The sequence below is a fragment of the Cyprinus carpio genome, chromosome A10, assembly GCF_018340385.1.
Source record: "Cyprinus carpio isolate SPL01 chromosome A10, ASM1834038v1, whole genome shotgun sequence".
NCBI classification, from domain to species: Eukaryota; Metazoa; Chordata; class Actinopteri; order Cypriniformes; family Cyprinidae; genus Cyprinus; species Cyprinus carpio.
In genome coordinates, this window is record NC_056581.1 from 10,247,657 (window position 1) to 10,274,958 (window position 27,302).

At 37.0% G+C, this 27,302-nt stretch overlaps 1 protein-coding gene across 9 annotated transcripts in view; it reads right to left on the bottom strand.

Moving 5' to 3' along the window:
* The window catches only part of LOC109097628 (autism susceptibility gene 2 protein-like), a 336,042-nt gene that overhangs the window by 113,674 nt on the left and 195,066 nt on the right, over positions 1–27,302 (bottom strand). For all 9 annotated transcript variants that reach the window (XM_042765150.1, XM_042765153.1, XM_042765151.1 and 6 more), the window contains one exon: positions 892–921. In XM_042765150.1, coding sequence (XP_042621084.1) covers positions 892–921 — 30 coding nt within the window. The remainder of the gene's footprint in view (positions 1–891; positions 922–27,302) is intronic.

Consider the following 27,302-nt stretch of genomic DNA (forward strand, 5'->3'; position numbering starts at 1 on the left):
AAACTTGTAATGGTTCTTTTCAAATTTCGCACACCATTTAGTCATTCATAATTAATGCAGAGTTAATTAATGCCTTCTCAAAGTCATTAAAAAGATGGTAATTATAATTAAATAGAAACACACTTTTAAGTATAGTCTAATATTGGATTCAAGTTTGATTAAAAAATATAAAGATCATTTTAGAAGTGGTATATGATGTAACATGGTATTAATAACACTAATACAACAGCTGCTACTACTAACTAGCTGTGCATCTCCTGAAGGAAATGCCAGTTCTTGGAATTTGTGAAAAGCACAATTCAGTATATTAAATGCAATTACATCGCTGATTTTTATTAATTTATTATTATTATTTTTTATTTTTTTTTAATTCTGTCAGTGGGAGATTTAAATTCTAATAATTATAATATAATAATAATAATAATAATATAATATTAATATTAATATTATTCATTTCCATCAAAAGCTACCAGAGGCAATACAACAATTGATTTATGCAAGCTAGCATTGATACGACGCAGGCAATGTGAGAGCAGACAGTGATCTGCCACCTGAAAACAGCAACGGCTACCAGAAACAAAGTACACAGCGAGTCAGTGACCTCCAGTGATATAATCGCTGTTGAAAAAGGGCTTTGTAGTTGTCTCTGCATATTATGTTGGGATAAGAGAAAGTAAATGGCACATTTCAACATTAAGAATTCCTAAATGTAAAGTAAAAAAAAAAAAAAAAAAAAAAAATATATATATATATATATATATATATATATATATATATATATATATAATATATATATATATATATATCAAAAACATAAAATACAGAGATTTCAATACAGTGCTGGTCTTGTAAGCTCTGTAATAATAGAAATAATTTAAGGCACAGTCATACCTTGTCTTCTTGATCACTCTCGCTGTCACACTGTAAGACAAAGAAAAAGGAGGCATTAGAACAGTGCAGAATCTGCTAGACCTGATGGAGCTGAAACACTTTTTTTTTTGCTTTTAAATATAAAGCTATTATGAAGTGGAAATCTGATTTCAGCACTCTCACAGTGCACAGCTCATCAGCAGAGTAATAAAAGTCTAAGCAGGAAAAGGCTGTTCTTATGTCACTCAGTGGCCAGGCCTCATTACATCTGCTTATTACCACCAGCAGGGCTTTTTCTCCCCCGACACCAACTAGAGTACGAGTCCAACCATCTTCACATCTCATAGGCCACAGATGCACTGCAGCTAAATACAGCTTTCACTCCGCTGCTGAATCTTCTTCTGTACACAGAGTTTGATTGTTTACAGAAATAACAACAGCATTTTGCTCCTGAAATCAATCCTGAAATCCAGTAAATTGATTACTTTTGGTCAAAAATACTAAACACTAAACATTAATTAAATAACACTAAAGTTCAAATACAAATAAATATATATATATATATATATATGTATTAGTGCTGCAAAATTAATCAGATTTCTAATCGTGATTACAATTATGGATGCCAAAATTATGTAATCGTTCAAAGCGGCAATTAATCGTTCAAAGTCCACTTATGTTATTCTGTGTGCTTAAGATGCACTTTTTTTCTTTCTACACGTTATCTTTAGGGCTTTCCCATTATTTAAATTGTAGTATAACATTATAATACCATTCATATTTTGACTTTTTTATAATTTAAAGAAGAAACCAATCCGATGTATAATTGACAATTGAGGCTTAATACTATAGAAAAGCACTAAAAGTTTTTCAGTTAGAGTGTTTTCAGCCTGTTTATTTTCATATAAAAATACAGCATGCAGTTGTATCAAACAATGGTATAAACATCATTCAATGTAAATTGTGATAATCGTAATTAATAATCGCAATTACAGTTTCAAGGGAATAATCGACAATTATGATTTTTGTCATAATCGTGCAACCCTAATATATATACACTCTTTTGGGTTCCGTATCAATGCCGTTTCTTGATTCAGTTAGAATCCAATTCATAAGCTCCTGATTTGATTCTGATTTATGTGAGTACATTTTCAAATTTTCTGCTAATGTTGTAAATTATTCAGGGCAGTTTTAGATTGATTCAAAACATATTTTGTGACAACTGTAGTGATATTTCAACTACATTGGTCTTGTTTATTCACCAAAAAGAGCTCATACTGTCACACTGCTGATTTTTATTCAGGAAAAAGAATCAGTTTTAAAAAGTTGTTCGTTTTTAAAATCAGGCTACACACAGTATACACAGTATTTTTCTCAAATAAATAAAAAGAACCGGTTCATAAGAGTCACTAGTTTTCAGAATCAGGCTACTTTGGTCATGTTGTATGTGTTTGATTCACTTAAAATTTGCCCATGAATCAGGCTAAACTGGAAGCTCTGTATGTTTTTTATTCACTAAAAAGAACCAGTTCAAACGAGTCATTTGTTTTCAGAAGTGGGCTACACTGATTGCACTGTACGTTTTTGATTCTCTAAAAAAAAAATAATAATAAAAAATGTAATATTACAGACATTACTCTGAAAGGAAAAAAACAAAAACAAAACAAAAACCAAATGCAAGACAAAACTACAGAGAGCATTGGTGTCTCCATCCAAAATAAGCCAATCTATCCAAAATAATTGGCAATTAAATTAATAAACAAAGCATGATTTTAAAATGCTGAATTTAAGCCTTTCTGACCAATTTCAATTTCAAGGTCCACTTAATTCTCTATCTGCTAATTAGCAGCGAGCACACAGATGATTTGGCTGGGGGAGATGCATTCAGGGTTTGAGCTTGGACTCCCTAATGAAGGCCTGCTAGGGGGCGGGGCCTAAGGTCTTCGGGGATAATTACACCCAGCGGAACTAAACCCTGTGGGAGTCCTGAATGACTGACAGTTCTGGGAGCCGTATTCCTGCAAGGACTGGTTGCTAGGGACAGAAAGTGAGAGGACAGGACAGAACAAGAGCTCACTAGGCCCTGTATACCGTCTAACCTGATACAGGGCCTGGTGAGCAGCATCCAATTTACAGCCCCAGTCCAATGGGATTCAAGACATACGGGCTCATGTATTATACATAACCAATAAACACACACATACCAGATGTTAATAACCTACTGCTCTTGTGTGTGTCAGGATGGTAATACTGTTAACATTACAGTAAAAATGCTATGAAACAAAATCAGCATCATATTATTGAAGCTTTCCGAATATATCCCCGTCCTGGGCCATAATGGTCAATTTAACATGCACAACTGCATGAAGCCTTCCTAAAGGCCTGGGGTTCCCCCTCATTTGGCCCAAACAGGTTTGTGAAGAGTTAAAATAATGAGCAAAATGTATTTTTTCCAGTGTGTTGTGATCCATAAAAACACCGCTGGCATCTCCATTGGTGTTTCAGTGTTCCTGCGCCCAGCCTAGCGCTTTGATTGTGGAGATATGAGAGGAACGAAATGACTCGCCCTTGCTTGTGAAGCAAATGGAACGCGCTAATAGAACTCATCGCATTACCAAATGCAAAAGTGCCATAGCTCATTACGTCAGGATAAAAGGATATCATTGTAGATGGTGAGCAGAATTGACTTCCTCCGCTGTGACTTGATGATTTAATCAACTGCTCTCTTTCGCTTTTCATCCGCGTGCCTGTCGCTAACACAGGTGCCGCTAAACGACACTCTCTCACAAGCCAGCAAGTGAAGAAAGGGAAGAAATTGCTGTCATTATTCTCTCTCCCTCCTGCTCCTTCTTTCCAAGAACAGAGGTATGCAAATTTCCGTACTGGTGCTGAGAGAAGAAACTGAGAATGGGGGGGTGGGTCCAGACGGAAACACCTTTATAGTGGGAAAGTAAAAGTAATAGAAAGGGTAAGATGAGATTTGACAGGTAAGGGCAGGCAGCTTGTTTGTCCTTAACAGGAGAAGCTGCACTTTTCACAAATAAACAAAAAAGGTAAGATCTGTTGCATGTTGTGATTCAAAGCATATTAGAATGCCCGAGTCTCGGCATAATGCTTGACATGTTGGGTTGTTGTGCTTTTAAGGAAGATTCAGGTTCAAAAACAAAATATGATAACTATACAAAACAACAAAATAAAACTACATTATATCAATAAAATAAATAATATAATAATGGATTTAATAGTAATATAATACATTTATAATTGTATCAGTCAACGATATTTAGCTTCATTATATCAATAATATAATTAATATTAGTAAGTATATCATAATATAATTAATAATAATAAACAAAGCTTATTTTTTACTAAGCATAATAATGTATTATAATAGTAATATAAAAGTTACATTTATAATACAATTATAAAATACACTACACACACAATATATCATATATATATATTAGCTTATATATATATATATATATATAAATAAACTATTAATTTGATATATAATTACTAGTCAAAAACTAAATACAGCCTATATTTTTTACTGAAGCATATAGTATATTGTATTATTATGACTGACTGAGAAGCACATATATTTGATTATTTGGGAGAAAACAATAGTAATTAATATACAAAAACACTACACACAAAAACACACAACACATATATAGTATATATAATATATATAAAATGTAATAAAAACATTTTTCATATTATTATTATAATATTGCTAGTCACACACACACATACACACACACCATATTATATAATATATAACATATAATATAGTTATATTATTGTTGACTACTATAATATATATATATATATATATATAAAGTTTGAACAAACACAAAAACACTTGGTATTACAGTCATATATATATATTATATCCCTGGCTTTCTCTCCATCATTTCAACAGTAAAGGATCTATAAAGAGATTGGCCAATGATGGTCAGTCCAACATATTTAATTCCTCTAAAACACTTGGTATTACAGTCATATTGGATGGATTAACTTGGGAATCCATCTCAGCATTTTCTTGCTTTTTTTCTGGTGTGGTGTTAATTTCAAAGCCAAACACTTTGCCAATTGATCCTGGCTGCAGATCAATATAGCATGTTAAGCTTATTAAAACAGCCAATGGCCTCAGTGGAACAGTAGAGCCATCTGCTTTAGTTAGACACACACTCCTCAGATACAGTGAAGGAGGAAGTGTATGGAGCTGATTAGGCCTCTGAATGAGACCAACAGTGTTCATGCAGTCTGTACTGCAGCAGTGCAGCATGGGAGCTAAACAGATCTTGAAAAACCACATGAAATCAAAAATTCTGGACTGGAATGGAAGTCTCTGATTGGCTGTTTTTTAAACCACACATACACAACGACAAACTTCCAAACAGAGCATTTACATGAAAATATCTTCAAGCAAAATACATTTCATTTATTTCCCATAGGCCTCCTAAGTGCGGCTAACAACAGCAGACAATAAAGAACAAAAGCAATCAAATTCTGAGCTTGTTTAACTGCATTTTTGCCATTGTCCGAGGCTCTGAGCTTAATCAGACTTCTCAAAAACGAAAACCTCGGAGCCCACATCAAACCTGCAAGACACACTCTGGTAAGGGGCCAACACAATGAAAAATGTGTGGTTTAAATGCAGCACCGCTACGAGCCAAACACAGCAAACACTCCGAAAATATGCTTCAAAAATATGTTCAAAAACAGTACATAAATAGAACCACTGATGTAAAACCGCAGTCAAATGTCAAGTTAGAACGCAAAGTGTTTGACGTTCCATTTCATGGTCTATTTGCCATTGTGTTGTAATTGGCACTGTCAACGAAAGCTGAAATTAATTGAGACTGATCTGAGCTTGATTACAGAGGCAGCAGGGGTCCGGAAGGTTGACGATAGGTTGGTACACTCTCTCTCTCCCTCCATCCCTCCTCCTCCTCCTCTTCCCTATGCTATTTTCACTCTCTGCCTGTCGATCTCTCACTTGCTCTGCCTGTGGGCTATGTTGGGTGGCAGTGGGGGACAGCTTGAAGAATGGCAACCATTGCCAGGGTCAGCTCTGACAGTGCCAATTTGATGCGCTGCCACGGAGAGCTGTGTGCCCCACCTCCCTCGTCCCCCCTTATTCTCTCTCTCTCTCTCTCTCCTCCTACCTCCCACAGAAAAAGCTGCACATCCTGATGGTTTTCTGATGCAAACCATGGCGCGGCAAAATGGTTTTTCCCCTCCTGCTGCCTGCTTCTCCATCTGCCACTGGGGCCGCGCCGCCGCCGGCCGCCTGCCTGTCACAGCGTGCAGTGAAATTAGCCAGGGAGGAGGCACTCGCTAGCGCTAATTACGTTTTAATCATTGGAAATGTGTTGGCAAATCAAGGCCTGGAGCGCCCACTCTCTGCTCTGTGAAAGGAGGAATGTGTGTGTGTGTGTGCATGTGTTGAGATGGATAGAAGAGGAAAGATGAACAGAGAGGAAGCAAAAACAGGCGCAGCCAGCTCTGAGCTAAGAGTCAGATGCTCTGAGGAGAAAATGGCGACGTGCCTTGTGCTGTCTGCTGAGACAGAGGCTTTGAGTATCGGGCCACAGAGAGGCAAGAAATTTCACCGGAAGCTTTGTGCTGTGAGATCGAAACCACTGCTTCTTCAACTACAGAGCGAGTTATGCCACACTGATATGGCTACTGAAGATGCACAATTACCAAGGTGACATTGTAACAGGCACTGATGTGTGGCTCTCAAGATACTGGGCAGTTACTGGGATTCTTCATGAACTGAATTCATTAATGCTGTTTTATCACATTTTTTAGGTTAAACGAATATGCAAATAATTTTTGTCTCAAGAATTATTTTTAATGCAAACTTGCATTGTTAATATGTGGTCACCATACTCATTTGAAGGGACATAGGAGTTTGACAGAGCACTATTTTTTGCATGTGACATCATTAATTTTTACTCAGCGTTTCTCAAAGTACTTGTAAAAGTGCATTGCATACCAATAAACATCAAGCTTGAATAAAACGCATGATTATTTCCATAGTTAAAATAAATTAAACTGCAAATAAAAAAGAAACAAAATATTTATGAAATATATATTTGTAAATATTTAATCAATTGTATATAATTTTCTCCAACATCATCCCAAAAAATAATAATAATGAACTGAGAAAAAGACAAAGAAAAAAAAAAAGACCAAAAATGTTTTGAAATTGTTAAAAATAAAATAATTTGTAACAAAATATCAAAATAAAATATTTCCCAAGTTTGCATCTCAGGTAAACACAAAACCAATTTTTCATCCCATGTAAACACAAAATATAATAACTTCCTCATCAAAATGACATAAACAATTAATATGTATATAAACTAAAATCAAAAATCTACCCCAAAACACAAGACAGACGACAACCATAAAACATTAATCAAGCTAACACAACATTAGAGAAGCCAACACTGTAAAAAATGACTGTGAATTTAAATGTAAAAATGCTACAGTACAAACCTGTTAAATGGTTAACAGTAAATTCTACTATATATGGTGAAAAACTGTATTGGACATTGTACGTAACTTTACGGTAGTATACCATTTTTGGAAGTAAAAAAGAATTTGTGAATAACTGTAAATTGACATTCCCAGAATTCCCTGCGTTACATTTCAAATTTGATGTTTTTTGTTGTTGAAATAACTATGTTTCTTAGTTTTTTCTTATCAGTTTTGTGTGAATGACACTGTGCACCTTCTATATATGTTAGTATTTAAAAGATGCTGTGATAGGCTTTGGTTCATCATGTGACTTTCTCATCACCACCTGCTTTTGCTGGTTATCAGTGCATTACAAAGGTACAAAACAGATTTCAGTACTTCAATAGGTTGATATATTAACGTTATATCAGTTAATGAAATTACGGTATTTAACTGTAAATGTAAGTTAAAACCGTAAAACATAAAATGTTGCTACCGTATTTTTTACAGTAAAATTCTGGCATCCACAGCTGCAAGTTTTTTTTTAACCATATATTTGACAGATTTCTTATTTTATTTTTATTTTTTACAGTGAATGCTGCACTAGACTATTTATGTATTCAGTGCTTAGGTAATTTTAAGCTCAGATGTCTAAAGCTAAACCTGACAGTGAATAAATGGCAGACTTGGGTGTGTGACATAAATTACATGTCTGCTAATCATCCAGCCCATGACCCTGTCTCGGGGTTCTCCACAAGCATTTAACATTAAACCAAAGTGAAATCTAACCTCACTTAGCAGAAAAAACACAGCAGCATGCCTGTCAGCCGCAGCAGCAAGGAGAAGGAAATGTATCTTGACACCTTTGGCCGGGTTAGGCCATTAAGAGCGCCAGGATCTAGACCTGATGACATTCAGGGACTAATTCACACAGCATCTGCGTGACGCCCAGCTGTCATCCTAAAGTACGGCAGGATGAAGATGTGGAGGAACAAATGAGAAGGGAAGCGTGACAGCCAGGGGGACCTAGATACAGGAAAACGTCTCCTTCACCTGTAGAGTGTGGCTTGTCCCAGGCAGCTCTCTCTCTCTCTCTCTCTCTCTCTCTCTCACCCCTGTCAGAAAGCAGTCATCTGCTGCCTGACCTAATAACCTCCAGCGTACCGTCCCACCCTCTCCCTCAAGCACCTCGCCAACATCTGCAGGCAATTTCCTCCCCAATATGACACTTTCTCCAGACCATGAGCACTGAAAATAGAGCTAACGGACTGAGAAGAGCACAAATACTGAAGCCCTGTTCCAAAACCAAAAAGTAATTATGCTACTTTGACACAATCAGTAATGTATAAAGTGCTATAAAAAGGCAATCCCACAATGCACTGCAGCATAAAATATAAATGAATGAATGAATTAAAATTAATTAGCTAGTGAAATACAAACTGAGAAATATGTTGATTAGAAATGTTTAAAAACAGTTAATAAAAATAAAATAAAACATTTAATTATATTATTATATAGTAATTTTATTGCATTATAAAATTGGCACATTTTAAAATTTAACATGAATTTCATTATTATTAATGCTATATTAATAATATTTACAAACATTTAAATACATTTATTTCTTTTTAAATATATTTATTTTTTGTACTGAGCCAGGAGCTTTGCAACATACTAAAATTAAAATCAATTCCAAATTGTTATTTTTGTGACGCAGTTGCTGCCTTTGAAGAGTGCTTTAAACCATCATTTATGAGGTTTCATGACAAGTAGGATGCTGTCTTAGAAGACTGCAGTATTGCTTTTTCAATAGTTTTAAAATAACACCTGTTTAAAAAAAAACACCCAATGATTCAAAGCCATGCAAAGAGCAACGAGAAATGCTGGTGCATAAGAAAAAGAGAAGATAAGAAGCTGAATCTCAAGTATCAAGAGCCATTCTTAGACATAAATCAGCCACACACACTCTGTATGATGCCGTGCCAGCAACAGGAAAGGGTTAGCAAGTACAAGATGTGTGTGTGTGTGTGTGTGTGTGTGTGTGTGTTATGCCTGTATGCATGTATGTAAATGTGTCTGTGTATTTTGAGGGTACGTCTACCTTTAAAATAACTTGTCAGCTAAGCTGCTCGGGCTGACAGATGCGAGATGGCGCCCTGAGGTGGAGCTTGGCACAGACAGATGGTGCCACAGGGCAACGCGCTTAGCTGATCATCCAAGGGTGGCATTGTCACCCAGCTTGCCAGCCACAAGTGAGAGTGGGAGGCTAGGGTAGACGCAGTGTGTGTGTTTGTGAAAGAAAAAAGAGTGGGAAGATGAAATCATATGTGCAAATCAGTGCCATAATTTAAGTTCAAAAAAAGGAAAAGTGATGTGGCCATATTACATTGACACTGAAAGCTCTCTGAACAAGGAAAAGTGCTAAATTATAACTTGATTTTATATATATATATATATATATATATATATATATATATATATATATATATATATATATATATATATATATATAAAAAATCATCATCATATGTTTTAAATGCATTAAAAAATTTCAAATGTTTGGGGTCAGTAAGATTTTAAAATGTTCTCTTATGCACACCAATGCATTTATTTTATCAAAAATACAGTCAAAACAGTAATATTGCGAATATATTTATAATAGTTTAAAATAATATTCCCGTTTATAATAGTGGTTTTCTTTTTGAATATATTTTAATTTTCAGCTTCATTACTCCAGTCTTCAGTGTCACATGATCCTTAAGAAATCATTCTAATATGCTGATTTGCTGCTCAAGAAATATTTCTTATCATCAAAGTTGAAAAGTGTTTTGGTGCTTAATATTTTTGTGGAAACCATTACTTTTTTCAGGATTAGAATAGAAATTTCAAAAGAACAGCATTTATTTGAAACTGAAATTAACAAACTTGAAATCGAAAAATACAGAAAGCCAATTTGTCAATTTAATGAATCCTTGCTTAATAAAAGTTTTCACAAAAAACTCTTTTGAACAGCATTTTCTATGTATAAAATATATTTGAATTCACAGAAAAGAAAACAGGACTGTCAAGGACAAATTTACATTCAATGGGATTTAATCATGAAACATGATTATACATTATTATGTAAATTGTTCATGAAATCTATTTTGAACATTATTTGTCCTAGGTCATGACTACTTTAAACATCCAAGGATACTTTTACATTCTTTACATTACATTCTTTACTTCTTTTTTATCCACTGGAAAGTTATTAAAAAGGCATATATTTAATGTACTAAATGACACTAACAGTACACTAAATGCTTTTCCATCCCTCACCGCCTCGTTTTCATTCATGTCAAATTAAATATGGCGTTCTCTCTGACTAAGGTTCTTCACAGAGTCAGTGTGTAGTTCACTCCCACAGGCATTCAGTGCTGAAGAAGGTTAGGCAGCAAACAGTTGCTGGCTTAATCAAAGATTAATAGAAAGATTTTCAGACAATTAAATACATCAGATTGCATTGTTTGTACCATTATGGCTCCTCCTTGGGGAACAGTCCACTTTGTTTGCATTTTAATTACTGCATGCACAGACGACATTTGCTCTGATGCCAGCTGCCATCTTTGTTATGCTTCTACTCGTACCCTCAGGAGAAAAAGCAGCGAAGCAGAAAACGTGTGGATGAATGTATGCAATTGAGAATGAAGATCTATATAGAGCAATTGGACAATGCAGAAGCACACAGTTCAAAAACCATGCTATTTCTTTCATCACTGGGTAAGTCCCACCGACAGGCTAGTTTCATTCGTGCCTGTATAGAAATCAGATATGACATGGTTGTGCAGTATTCTTACCTTCCTTCATATTCTCTTCATCACGCTCTCTAATTTTCAGTTGAACTGTAGTATCTATTTTTAGCATTTCTCATGTGTCTACCCCACTCTCTCTCTCTTATTCTCCAGCAGGAACGGATGTGTGGCTCTAATCACTTTGCTCCCCACACCTGACGGCACACTATTAACTCTAGGTCTCTCTGGTGACCCTGCGGGTCGTTGCCCATCACATCAAGTTTTTATTAGGGAATTTTCCTCATCATTAGCTCTGGCCCAGACGCCGACCATTAATATTCATTCTGCTGCACACTTCCATCATCCTCTGTCCCTGTTTTACCACCATCCATCTGAAATGCTGCTGCACACTCACCACCTATCATTAACAGAGCTCCAGTCATCCGTTCATAGCTGTTTGGGAAGACACACACATACCTGTAATCTATGCCGTAAAAAAAAAAAAAATTTCAAAGCTATAAATAAAACAAATATTATTGAAGTATGTTTAACAGTAAAATATTATTTTATTTTTTTCTAATTAAAAATGTCATATTTAATTCATTGTGTGACTTCCAATTTCTTTTGTAGTTTTCTTTTTCAGTTATAGTACTACAGTAAATTGTTCCCAGAATTGGCCAAATCGTTTATTAGTACTGACTGAATTGTTTGTAAATTGCTTATTTGCGAAGGTGAGTTAATTACATGTAATTCAGGGTGCTGCTGAAAAAACAACATTACAGTAACTGCTGTACTGTTAGGACCAATGAGCCCCTCAGCTGGAAGAGACACTCCCACCCACACACATACAGAGGTGAGAAAACAGCACCAGCGGTGAACTCTCACTTTGAGAAGACTCTTGTTCCAGGGGATGGTGGGGGTGAACAGAGGACTCTGCTAGCCACAGACACCTCCAGCTATTCATTGACAACTTCCTGACTAGCTGAGATAAACCCCATGAAGCCTGTGCATTTGTGTGTGCACTAAAGAAGATTCCTCAATGCAGTATCGATATTTAAAACTCAATTTAAATTCGTACAAATAAATCATTCGCGCTGCCAATAAACACAGCACAGATGTGCTGGATGGAGTGAAACTCTAATATTTGTATCTTCCAAGTGCCAAGCAGCTTTAGTTCTAGTGCCATTATCATTAGTTATGAATGAATTTTTCTAGACATGCTTGATCCAAGTTGTTATCAAACAATCAACATAAACTCTTCTCAACACGCAAACAAGCCTAGATGAATAAACACCAACGGAAACGTCTCACTCTCTACTTGGCCGCCCTGCAGAGCTGCCAAAGATCTGCTTTGTAAACAACAAAAATATTTAATTTGAGAGAGTGATGCTGAGCAAAATGAAATTAAAAGGAACTCATGCTAACTGTTAAATTACTCACGGCGCGCTAAATTACATTTGCTTTTCCATCGGAGAGATCAAACGGGCAAACTCCAGCACTCCAGTGCTAATTATTTACAGTCTTCACCTCCCTCCCTTCCCAGGAGGCTTAATAAACATACTATTTCGCTCTCTCTCTCTCTCTCTTTAAGGCGGCTTCACTATCACCCTCCACATAAAACACACACACACATTTTTGCGCACACTTGTTTATTTCAGTTTTTTTGGATAATAATATATTCCCCCACCTCCTTACCCACAATTCCATCAACTCCGGCATCAAGTGCTGAGACTGAGATTGGGATTGTAATCCTAGTGTACAATGGGGCTTCTTAAAAAAAGCAGGCCATCTTAAGCAGGATGGGAACTCCCCTGTGGGACTGTTGCCGTGGCAGCGTCGCCATGGGAGCGAGGGGTGAGTGACACCAATGGCTGTCAGTGGGATTAATTAGCATGCTAAGTGGCAGAGGGGAGCACTAGGCAGCAAGTGTGAAGCAGAGCCATCTGACACGCACACACACCCCAAAAGTGTGGATTTTCACCAAAGGTGGCGGCAGTGCAGATTGCAATCGCACCCCTGAGAAGTGATCTCACACATACACCCCCCTCTCTGAAAAACAAAAAAAAAACAGAAAAGGTGTCTGCCTGATGTGCAGTTAAGAGGGTGAACTAAAAATTATTTCTAATAAGTGGCAGCCAAAAAAACATCAATGTGTATTTCCTACTCTTTTTTTTTTTCCCCCCCATTCTCTTTTTATTGCAATGGCAAAATCATTGAGATCATAGTTCTACAGAGAAAGGGAAGGACAATTAGCGACTGTATTTGACATATTTCTAGGTATCCCCTCATATTAAAATACTGGCTGATGACAATAAGCTGATAAATATCCTCATGTTATACAAAAAAGATAATTGGTAAATATTTCTATAGATAATCAATAATATCAATACTACTTTGTCTAAATAAATGTAACTCAACATCAATATTTTTTAATTCTACAAGCAAATTAGGCAACACAGAATTATAATGTATTAAAGTAAATTAATATTCATTTTGAGACTGCTAACAATTACAGAGTTATTAAATAATTTTATTATTTTTGAAGACTACAGGGATCATTCATATAAATGAAAATTTTGTCATTGATTACTCATCCTCGTTCTAAAAGTCTATCACATTTCTCTAAAATATTTTTTACATTTTTTTTTTATTATGACCATTTTGTTACCAACATTTTTCAAAATATTTAATTTTATTTTCCACAGAAGAAAGAAAGTTATAAGAGTTTAAAGTTTTAAAAAAAGAACAAATGATGACAGAGTTTCCTGTTAGGGTGAACTATCATTTTAACTTTAAGTGAGGATTAGATGAAAGGAAAAGTAATCTAAATGTAAAAACGGGCATACACAATTAAATATCCAATATTGACTGATACTTGGGGGGAAAAACTAAATTAAATCAATTAAAAAATAATTAAAACCTAAATAAATAAAAAAGCAAACAAATATTGACAGATAACAATTACAGTGCCAATACATCATGCATTCCTACAAATTTCAAATGTTTTTTTTTTTTACATATATACAAAATGTATACAAAATGGCTTTGTATTCCAAAGCTCAATACAAGTCCGAATCTTCTGATCGTAATCTCTACAATTAGAAGAGGGGTTGTGCCCTCCTGCTTGGCCCTGTGCTGTCATCTGACCTCAAAACAGCAGCTGAAAGGTCCGGCCTATTGCACTTTAAAAAAAGAACGAGCTTCCGTCTGGCTGCGGCGCTGATCAGATAAGCCTAATTAAGAGATGGAGAGATGAGAGCGGTAGAGCAAAGCCCCTGCCAACATCAGTCTCTCTGCTCAGCCCATTAAAACTACAGAGCAGGACGAGGGAAACAAACACAATCAAAGCCCTGTTCCTGTGCATTTCCTGTCTAGAAATTGGCCGTAGGCATTATCTCAAGCTAGCACCATACGCTCACACTGGAACCTGATCCAAAAGCAAACTTTCACCCACATGCAACACCTGTTTGCGATTAGCCTGATCGACAATGTTCCCTTCCCTTTGGGCTACTTTGTTTGGCTTTAAAGTTCTGTTTCTTAACATGATAACGAAAGATGTAAACATCACTGTAATAATCCCAAAGTGAATCAAAGATTTGCCGGTGCATGTTGGCCAGGCGGGAAAGAGTCAACCCTGTAAGCCCTTACTGAGTAAAACCGCAGTAAGATGAAATGCTCATATGTCTAGACTAACCCCTGAGCTCTTGTTATCATATCGATCTCCCCGACAGGAAGTGGCCTTTAGTCTCATGGTTTAGTAGCTTAACATGGTGAACCGGTTGAGCAGCAATCACTAAAACCAAATCCTGCTTGTTTTTTTTTTTTTTCGTGCACAAGCCAAGCAAAGTCTTGTCTGTCAACGCCACATTTATGAGTCAAAATTCTTCTGGAGCCAAAGCCTACTTTGCTCCGGGAAGGAATTTGCGTGTCATGGCCTTAATAGTGAGCAGTTAAGAGATGTCAGTGAAGAAGTTACAGCTATGGCTCTTCAGAAAAACAGTAGCCCTGTCTGTTTGAGAGGGTCATAGGATCGTGTTACTTCTCCTCATGTGGTTTGTCTATGTTATTCCAGGCCACCGGGTAAAGAGGTGCGTGGATGTGCATGTGTGTGTGCGTTTGCTCTTTTACAATAAAGCCTGACCTCTATTTCCATCCTGCAAATTCAGCACATGGTCCCCTGTAACTCTTTATGACAGGCCTGATCTGGCTTTTCTCTCAGAGAGAGAGAGAGAGAGAGAGAGAGAGAGAGAGAGAGAGAGAGAGAGAAGAAGAGAAAATAAAATGAGAGAAGGCGGGGCAAAAAAAAATGAAGTGTTTTGTCAACCATAATTACTCTTCAATTATGTGGTCCAAACATGGAATTAGGGGGCACTTTGTTGTCGGAGCAGACGCTCTTTGATCAGGCCCTGGTGGAATGTGTTTCACATTAGGGGCCCGGTGCTGTGATGTATGTGTCCTGTCAGGTCCAGGATAACAGTAAGAGGACCAGGGCAGGGTCACCCCCACCTGCTGAGGATCAGACCATAACTGGTGTAACTGAGCTACAGATGCTGCCCCTGCTCCTTAACCTTCGGATGTGCTGGTTTTCACCATCACTGCCTGACAAAGACCCTCAGTGTGGTACAGTTGACTCTGTGTGTCCGTTTAAGAGCGTTTCTTCAACTTTCAGCACTGTATGTCAACTTTTATGTTTATATGAAATATAAAAATTAATTCAGATATGAATTATGATGTTTAAGGAAAAGCCATAAACCATTTCAATATGTACTGCGTGAAAATTAATATTCTAAATTCATATAAAAAGATATGATGTTCATCAGCTGTGGCGTCATTTCCACCACACCAAACAATTTAATAAAGTTTTATTATTATTATTATTATTATTATTATTATTATATTATTATAAAATAGAAGTCTCCATGAAATCTTAATTGACAATTCCTATTTTTTATGGGAATGTTTAAAGGTTTATTGTAAATTATTTATGCATGCACATCATTTTTTTTTTCTTTAATCAAAACATACAATTTGTCACTCATGGGAGATCGGCCTACATTTTTTCTCATTCGAGAAGCTGTTTCACTCAGATATATGTAACAATAATGAATGAAAAGTTCACAAATTTACCATTTCATGATGAATTTAGGTAAATATCACTTTTAAGAGAGTTTATTTTCTGAAAGTCCATAGAGCCAAAAGTGCCTGAAGTTGAAAAAAGAAAAGTCGTGACATTTGTCAAGTATGGTAACCCATACTCGAAATTGGTGCTCTGCATTTAACCCATCCAAGTGCACACACACAGCAGTGAGAAGTGAACACACCGTGAACACACACCCGGAGCAGTGGGCAGCTATATCCAGTGCCCGGGGAGCAACTGGGGGTTCAGTGCCTTGCTCAAGGGCACTTCAGCCATGGTATTGAGGGTGGAAGAGAGCGCTGTTCATTCACTCCCTCCCACCTACAACTCCTGCCAGCACCGAGACTCGAACCTGCGACCTTCTGGTTACAAGTCCAAATCTCTAACCATTAGGCCACAGCTGCCCCCTTAAAGAAACACCCTTAAAGAAACACCCTTAAAAGAGATCTCTCTACATGAACACATATTGCATGACAAATGCAATATTTGGAAAGCATTTATGTGAAGGATTGTGAAAGAAAGAGGGAGTGACAGATGAATACAGTCTTCAGTAAAAATTTCAACTTGAGTCAGATTTATGATTCAAATTCTGTCCCTTTACAGTCATAAATTACACAATATTTCATATTAACACACCCAGGCAAAGCCATTTTCCCATTAACCACTCAATGCCAGTTGTGATAGATTTGTTAAGAGCTAAACTCATTACTACATCTATAAAATCTGTTGCACTAAAAACTTCCTGTAATACATAACGCACACTGTCAGAAATGTAAGATTCAAGCCGTTTTCTCTTTGTAAAACAGTTGGTGCTATGTTTCAAACACTTCTCCAGAGTCTCAAGCAAGTCTTAAATCCATCATTTCTCAGGAGAGGCTGGTGAACATTGGCGGTGGCCCACGCTCCAGCCTGACAGCCATCTGCTGACTCCCCTTGGTCCACTGGAGAGTGATACAGAGCAGGCAGGCGATCTCTCCCAAGAGTGTCTAGATGGCGTATGTAAAGGGGTTGTTCTGTGGCTTCGCCAAGAGCCCCTTGAGTCACCGTTTCGGGCTGGAGGCCCAGGGGAGGAGGGTGGTTGTTTGTAAGGCAGAGTGAGAGAGAGTGAGTTCACTCTAAAGCTACCTCCTCAGGCTGTGGCCCTCTGGAGGGTCCCTGGAACGTCTTGGAGCCATCTGGGGAGAAGTGGAGCGTGGCAGAGAGCAGCTGGACTCTCTGAGCGCCTATTTAAGGTACTGGCAGCCCTGAGGCACCATCAGTCACATCACAGAGACAGAGCAGGGACATGCAGAGAGGGGCAAGTAGGAAACAGACACCCTTAAAAATATAATTGCCCACAAATCACCAGCTCATGCCCCAAATATTCCCTTCGCTCATGAACTCTGGAAAAATAGGCTTTACTCTAATAAACCTACAAAGATATGCCATATTATAAAACACATGCATTAAACACTCAACACTCAAGCAGAACATTAGCACAGGAAAAAAATTAGTTCTCTCATAAAGTCCGGAATATCCATCAACAAAATATCACGAACATTAGTCTGTTTGTTTGTTGATATTGGAAGGAGATGATTTCAGGCTTGTTTTTTATCATTTAAATAGCAAGCTAAAATTAGGCAACATTTTTTGACAATCATTCTCAAAAGTTATCAAAAACTGATCAGATTTACCTTATACAGTCTAACACTTTTCAAAATAAAATAAAATAAAATAAAATGACAGTTGTACAACTTTTATTATGATGCTTTTTTGATGCTAAATCTTAATGCAAAAATTTGAATCAGTGCTTTAGTGAGAAATAAAGAAACTGAAATATTATAAATAATAATAATTTTTGCTAATTATTATTTTTCATTAAAATAACAATAGTTTCATCTAATTTCTACATCATTGCATCCTTGTTACAAACAGCTCCACCCTTGCACAACCACATCTATCTGCAATGTACTTTCTTACCAGATTCTCAAAGTGGTAAATTATTTAAATAGCTTAAAGCATTTGTGCTAAACGTTTACATACAGCTATGACTTTGCACATGTTTTTAAGACTTTTTAAGACAGCCTAAAAAAACTCAAAGCTTAAAAAAAATTAAAAAAAAATTGGATGGATTTTTGTAGCCAAAATAAATGAAAACAATTATTATGCCAAGTAAGGGGTCATGCTTGTGTGTAAGGCGTCAATACTTCAGGAAATAACAGTCGAGGGGCAGACAAATAATATGCAGTGTGACTAATGGAGCAGTTTACTTAAGATCTGTATCTGCATGCATACAAAGTCAAGTTCACTTGGCGGCCTTCTTGGTAACACCCCCTGCAGCTATTTGCTACGTACGCAACAGGCACACAAAACAGCTCCTATTCTCTTGAACGGGCAAAAACTGAAATCTCCAAAACTGATTATTTTTGATAACATGGTCCAAATCAGAAACAAAATCTGATCAAGATATCACAAATTTAGCAACATAAAAAAGTGAATGGCTCTTTAAAAGCCAGGACTTTCTTGCCACTGCCACATTAGCTGTTTACATGCACCCAAATAATCCATTAGTAATCTGATTTATGCCTCAGTCAGATTAAAAAGACTTAATGTAAACATCTTAATCTATCTTTTTGAGATCTTTCATTATAATCTTACAAATGTCTGTGCATATATATTTGTTTACATAAAAGAACATGTAAACTTTCAGATTCTGAAATCGGATTGGATTCATTCATTCATTTCATTTCATCCCATTTTAATTTCCTAGTCTTTCACATGTATACAGTCTATCTTTGAAGCGGAACAAACTGTTGTTTTAAACATCTCAGGAAGCACAGTTGTGTGAAACAGCTAAACGCAGGAATTACTGCAGCTTTAAATCAACCACCACACGCACTAACAACAAGCCGCGCCGTCTTATCACATCCCCTTATCATGCTCCCAACTGTCAGCATCCCAGCAGAATAATTATCCCAACCTGTCAGCCCACACCTATTTTTTCCTGCTCTTTTTTGGAGTGTTTTTTGAGCATATCGGATGAAAGATGAAGCTTGGGCATAAACCTCACAGCTGGCAACATTCATCACGAGATTTCCTTGGCTGGAAATGTAAAAGTAACTACAGAAGACAAATCATTAAACAAACGCCGTGATGAGCGATTCCTCTGTTAACAATATGTTGTTCTGGTCCAAATGGCTGACAGATTAGCTACCACATGCTAAACTTGTAAAAAAGTGTTTGAGAAATAATTGGGAAGGTCGTGGTAAGACTCGGTTCTCTGCTCCTGGGGCCCATCTGAATGTGAGCCACTTGCTGAGAACCAAATGCTTGCTTTGTTTTTCACTCTGTCTCTCGTTCAGGTTCACACACAACTCCTCCGGTAAAAACACAAACACAAGCCCCTAAAAGACATAAAACTTAATAGGCACCATCCTCTCAGCGGTGCACTTGTCGATTGCTCACTAAAGGCGGTGTAGGTGGTTTGTGTTGATGCTTTGTGTTCGTCCCAGGAGTCCATATTTATGAGGCTGGGGATACAGCGAGGGTGATGAGAGAAGAGATCGCTGGAGAATGAAAGAAATGAGATTTCTAAACTAAGAGAAAGAGAGACAGGAAGAGGGAGAAAGCTCCTTGTTAGGAAAAGCATTAATTAAAGTGTTAAAGCTAAAAAAAAGTATTGACTTCCTCTTTCGTTACAACCCCCACCCTTCAGCGGTCCCTACGGTACCGTCTTCTGCTGCAGGCCTAGAGAGCTGACTGCAAGAAAAAGGCCCACCAAGACCAATTAAAGCCTTCAGCACCAGGCTGAGAGCAAGACAAATGGAGGCAGAGAGGCTCGATTACAAGAAACCTTTGTACCAATGTAAAGCAATTAGAGCGCTCTCAAGGGCCAGACAGCACGGTACCTATGTGTCATGGATCCGACATGCCGGCTAAACCTCCCAACAATCACCCTTTTCTGCTGCCTAGGCCCACTCAAATAGTCGTATTAGTGTCATATATCAGCTCACAGGCCAGCTATTGGTTTCAGCTGAAGCAGGAGAGAGCGAAAGTAAGTGAGATGGCTAAAAAACGGCCAACCTTTGAACCTTCATGACAGAAATAATATGCTGGAATCCATGCTTAGCCCTGAGGGATCTTCTCTTTAGTCTGACTTAAAATCACTGTTTGTTTTAGAGGTCAAAGGGCTCAAACTCGGCATGCTGATCCTTGATCTTATCACTGCTTAACTACTTGTCTAACATTATTCAAAGTTCATGAAATAAAAGATATTTTTATGCACACTGCAAATAAATAAATAAATAAATATATTTATATATATATATATATATTACACTATATATGATAATTAAATTAAAAAAAATATTAAAATAGAAAAATTATAATAGAATATATAGAATCAATAGAATAGAACATATACATATACTAATATATACAAAAGAAATTACTGTAAATATACACAAAATATAAAAAGTCGATGGAAGATAATCAAAGTCTTATTGGCCCAAATAAAAATGGTGCAGCCTTTCAGGGGGAAGGGTCATGAGCACTGGTGGATAACAAAGTGATTTTTAATGTAAATTTATGTTCATTAGTTCTATCTACAATTAACCGTGTCAAAATTCTCTCAGCGACCCGAGATTACGAAGTAATTTTGACAAATGGCAGCAGATCAGTTACGACCTTTTTCTTTAATGGCGAGGCAGCAGAGGCTGAGGTTATTTATTATGCCTTTTTAAGAAGCAGGTAGAAAAGAATAAATGCGATGCTGTCATAGTGTGTAATGGGCCCAGTAATGGCAGACTGTAGACTGCGTAATTATGATCATTCTCATGTAAAACATCACAAAAAGTCTCTCTTTTATTTTCGGTCTTGCATTAAGCCCTACATTTTAGAAAAAAAAAAAGAAATGACAAACTACTTCAAAATGTGAGCTTTTGTATAACGAGGGGTTGTTGTACCATTTTAAGGTTGTTCAAAAACAGACACACACATATATGCAGTGACAGATTGCTGTATCTTTCCATGTCGCTATAAATCCAAACCTTCAAACTGCCCTCTTTTTCTAAGTACAGGATTGAGGTGATTTCCCACTCTGTCTCTAGAGTATCCAGATTTTCCTTGCATCTGGCAAAGGCCGCCATGTTTCAAAAGCTCCCATTTCTTACATCAGTCAAACAAAAACAATATCTTAAAGGAATCAATCCACAAATGACAAGCCAAATTGTTGAAAAAAAAAAAATAATTGAATCTACGGCTCTGAAACGAGTTTAGGACTTGGCCCAGACATAAGGCAATGAAGTCAACCAAAATTACCCAGCAATCATGGCAAGCTCTCTGGATATTAGCCCGCAGTAAATCAGCCTGACGACTGAGATTTCCCTAACTGCAGAAATATGGGAGTCTGTCTCTCATTTTCTCTGGGTCTCTGTCTTATTCTCAATCTCTCTCTCCTCACAGTTTGGGTTTGATGGAGTCCCTTGGCACTGCTGGCTAAAAGCTTCAGCAGATGGCTAGATACTTGGCTCGGGAAGAGAGCCATACTTAATATTTTTGGCAGAACTACAGGCATATGGCAAAAGTTCACGTCAAACGCTGCGCTTCGCAGGAGGAGACCGTCTCCAAAAGATGGAGGAGCACAAGGCGGAATGTTTTTCTCCTTTTCACCATTTCAAACTAAGATAAAACGGAAAGAGACAGAAGAGTTGTCAAAATAGCAGGCTCTCTTGATTGATTTGCTGCGGTGACTGTGAATGTGTGTAATTCAGCAGGAGACCGGCCAACTCCACTCATTTCTCAGATAAACACAGCCACAATAACAGAGAGCGAGAAGATAAACATGGTTCTGCTTAAGATCAACTCGCAATCCACAGCGCGGAGGAGCCTGCCAAAACTGCACTGCCCTCAGCACTTACTAAAGCGAAGACAGTCAAGACGGTGTTCTTAGTGAGAGAGCACGGAAACACAGGGCCTTTTGTCTCCTTCCAAAAGATTAGCTCCGAAGACATTTGCAGAGATTGGATACACATTTAGGATTTAAGGGATCGTTTGCAGGATTCAAAATCAATAAAGGCATAGATTGTGGAGCCGCTGGAGCCACGAGCGGAGGAAAAATCAAATAAGAGGCTCTTATCCTCAGAACATCTCCTGCTGGCAAACATGTGGAGATATGATTATTCTGCTGGTCAGAGCGCTGTTTTCATTCTCTCAAATTCAGTTTAAAATTATGTCTGAAACTATGTCTTTAACTACATGGAGGACAGGCAATACGATTATTATTTGGGGGGATAAGTCACGATACTACTGTTTTGAGCTTGTAAACTGAAAATGAAAAAGAACTGGACTGAAATATAATGAAACTCATCCTGCACCGTTTGCGCTGCAGACATGAGCGACACCTAAAATCGTGCAGATAGTTGAGGAGAGGTGTGCTATTATGTTTCCAAGCTATGCTATCCACCACAAGACATTTTCTTCAGACGAAAAGCAAAAATATATTGTTTTAATCATTACCTTTAACCCCTGGAAACTTATATTTGTTCAGATTTTGTGTTGTGTAGCTCTGATCATGCAAAGGAAATATTTTGAGGTTAGGACAGAAAAAATACAAGAATTCTTCACACATCAGACAATCATATGGCAATATCATTCTTTTCTCCTATAATTTATCCTCCTATCTAAAAGTTTGGCATTCTCAAGAAATGATCCTCCGTGAAATAAAAAGGGGCCTCTATCAAATCCTGATGCAGAGAAACACTTTGCCTTGAAAATATATCACAGGAGGGGAAAGCAGCCAGAACAACAAAAAAATAAATAAAAAGAATTAGAGGACAAAATAAAAAAAGGAAGGAAAGTGTGTGTGTGTGTGTGTGTGTGTGTGTGTGTATATATATATATATATATATATATATATATATATATATATAAGGGCTGCACAATTAATCAAATTTCTAATCATGATTACAATTACAGATGCCACAATTACGTAATTGATCAAAGCAAACTATTAATCATAACATAAGTCCACTTATGTTATTCTGAGTGCTTGTTTTTTTTTCTTTCTACTGGATATTTTAAGGGTTTTTTTCCCCATTGTTTTCATTTAAGTATACCATTATAATACCATGCATATGTTTTTTCCTTTATTATTTAAAGAAGAAACCAATCCAACATATACTTGACATTTGAGGCTTAATACTATAGAAAAGCAATCAAAGTTTTTCAGTTTGAGTGTTTTCAGCTTGTTTATTTTCATATAAAAATATGGCATGCAGTTACTTCAAACAATAGAACAAACATCATTTAATGTAAACTGTGATAATCATGATTAATAATCGCAATTACATTTTCAAGGGAATAATCAGTAATTATGATTTTTTCGTCATAATCGTGCAACCCAAACATATATATGTATATAGAGAGAGAATAGAAGAAAACAGAGAAAAACAGCTACATCTCTTGAAAGTTGGCATCCAAAAAAATTAATAAATAAATAAATGCACCTACAAAGAAATCGTTTTTCCAAACCGTGCATGAAAGAGAGGCCAAGGACATTGTATCCCAAGCGTTAGATTGGTTTCACATCAGATGATTAGCCTCATCCATGCTAATTACACTGAATGGAAACTAATTAGGAGGAACCACTCTTCAGCTAATGAGGATTTGGGGCCTTTCTTAGGACATTATTTAGTGACACACACATCCTCCCTTTAAACCAAACAGCAGCTCAAAAAAGCTTTACACCAGTACAGATATTTAGAGTCATTTAACACCAAGATATTCTGTGTTTCTAAATCTAGAGCCAAAAACAATGCTTAATGCTAATCGCTGATGCTAATTAAGCTCTTGACTAAAAAAACAATTGTTACTTTAAATATTAGGGAATATAACAGTTTATGTGATTGCATTTCTCTCTGAGATTACTGCTATTTTATACCGAGCAGTAGATGTTTTATTTGTTTGTCTAAGGAATTATGTAAATGACATCACTTTAAATTAGCAGAGGTAATTTGCATGAGGTGCTGTTCTTTATATGACATTATGAATTTCATACCGCACGTCACATTCTCTGTGAATAACGAGTCTAAAAATGAATGTGAAATGATCTTTAATTGGAGCGCGCGAGCAAACGCATCAAACCTCTCTCCACCAGCTCCCAGGGCCCACAATTAAACCCGCGACAGCAATCAAAACCCGATGACAATACCCACAATCCCCCTCTGCGGACATGTTTTCCTAACCTCGCAGAAGACCCTAACAGAGGTCCACTTATTCTGTCAAAAGAGCCCCATGTCTAAAATCAAAACAACCCAATCAGCAGACACACTGGTTCTGCTGTCCCACTGATTAAACGCACGTTGTGTAGGAGAGAGGGGAAAAGAGCGTGGGGGAGAGTGCAATTTGCTAAATTACAAGTATTCTGAACATGTAAATATAGTTTAATTACAGCAATTAAAGAAGATTACTAGAGATTGGCAGATGGGGGCGATGGAATGCTCTTTTAATTAAAGTCTGAATATACTGTAACACAAACAGAATGTTAACCCCACCGAATGGAATGGGTAGTTAGACCCTGACAAATTGTATCCCCATGCCTCTCTCTGAAGACTTATAATTACCAGTGTTTAGAGGGAGAGCTCGTATGTGTGAGTGTGTGTAAGGGCAAAACTGAAAACAGGCCTTTCTGGCTGCAATTGCCGAGTCTAGGAATAGCAGATTGAATTAGGATGACATCAGGAAAAACATTTTGACAACAGTTAATGTGGCATTAGGACCAATTAATTGGGATTTAGTGTGTGAGTTCACTCTCTGTGAATTAGAAACAGTCTTTAGACTCGCAGATGAAAACCTTGGAAATGAAGGCTAATGAAAGTACGAGGCCTTGGTGGGACTTCAAAGCACCATGAAAGTTTGTCTGGGGGGGGGGTCGAGCTGGCACACATTAAAGAAGTTCTGACCGATCTGGGGATGAAAGCAACTCCAGTAAAATGTTCATAGATTACGGCGGTGGTTTTACAATAGATTTGTTCCTAAGTAAACTCTGTAATGCCTAACAAACAGAGCTATCTGAAACTCCATATGTGTCCAATGAATAAGCCTTTACATAATCCAAACAGCTGCTATGTAAGTCTATACGTCACTACATATGGAATGGATCCAGGACCAGTTTCCCATCTCTAACAACAAAACTCAAATATATAAACAGCATCAGGTGGTCTTTTCGACCGACGTGACTTGTGGGAAAGGCATTTCCACTGGATCTATACAATAGTGTAGCAACATTTTATAAATTCATGTCAATAGTCTATTAGAAATCCTAACAGAAAGATCAATGACCCTCGCCCAGGGCCTTGCTATAAAGATTGCCTTTGGAAAGGCATTTAAGCGCTTAATCTCTTCATCATGTGGTATTTGGAAGCCTAACTTTGTTCTTGTTAGGCAGATCAATTGCATTAATTTACAAAATGGTGGAAAATGTCACCTTTCATCCTTTAAGTCGGCAGCAAGTGAGAGAGCGCATTAACGAGCGTGACCGCTCCACTCCCTCATATTAGCACAAAGAGGTGTCATGGGAGACCTGACCTACAAATTTTAATTACAGCATTAAAAATTCAGGGCCTACGATTGAACAGTGACATCGAAAGTGCAACCAAAGAGCCGTCTGGGTGAGTTAATGCTTTTTAGTCTGGACTGGAATGAGACACAGATGCATGCTACACAAAAAAGAACAGAATGCCAGATGAAACAAAAGACCGAGGAAACATAAGAACAGCATATCCACTACAACACATGACCAAGACATGTGCTCCGCTTCCTAATCCAAAATGTGTTCCTAACCCAAAACTCATATTAAATCGGAACAATGCAGAAAGTGTTAAAGGAATAGTTCTCCTCCCCCAAAAAAAGTCATCATTTCCTCACTCTAATGCTGATCTGAAGCTAAGAGTCTTCAAAATACAAATTAAGACATTTTTTATTTAATTTCTGTTCCTTTAAAATCCAATTAACCAAACCTCCACATGAATCAAGTGTTTCAGTCCAACTCTTTTAAAGAGATAGGATAACTCTGTATGATGAACAGATTTAATTTAAACTTTATTTACATCTAAGCATTGATCAACACACATAGCACACTGCATATAGTGAACACTAAAACTCAAACGCGTGCGTGTGTGTGTGTAAAATGCATGACAACTAATGAGGTTTGTTCTAACAAAAGGCATCAAAACAAAAAATATTTCATGAAAAGCAAATAGAGTGACTTAGAGCACAAAAGATCTTGGTCAGATAAAGATTTATTACGCAGCTTTACACACAACTGTCATTCTGCATGGAGAGGATCTTGAGACTCCAGTAGCTTCAAACACCTGTCTGCTGCTCAGCAGTGGCTTTTTTTACAGCTGACATTACAATACAGTTCATTTGTTTGACAGAAACTTTCCTTAATAAATCTTTATATGACCGAGATCTATTGTGCTCTAAGTCACTCACAAATCTTTTAACAGTTCAATCATTTCTATTTGTTTTTTGCGAAATATTGTTTGTTTTGATGCCTTTTGCAAGACATTGCATTGTTTCATACTTTTCATCTTCAGAAAGATCTTTCTTCCTCACTATATTTCATGAGAACTTTGACTTGAACAACAATGTGGAACAACCTCTTCTAGTAGGGTTTCCATTTTCCTAAGTAGACCTGGCAAACTATTGACCAAACCTGTCTGAGATTGATAGCAGTTTTCTAAAAAGATGTGAAAAACAACACAAACAAAAATCTGACTCTTTATTGTACAGAAATCCTATTGATATGTCACTTGCATAATAATTTGGAACGCAGTCTATGTGTGTGTATATATTTATATATATATATATATACACATATGATGTGACATCCACTGTGGATACATGTTTTTCTTAACCATGGGAGTAACTTACAACATAGATCATTGTTTACAGACAACACCGTGTTGCTCTGCGCTCTCCATCTCATGTTCATTTTAATGCAGACATAATGGGTTCTCACGGATCAGTGCACCAGCATTGTGTGCATCTTGTTGCCATCGTGC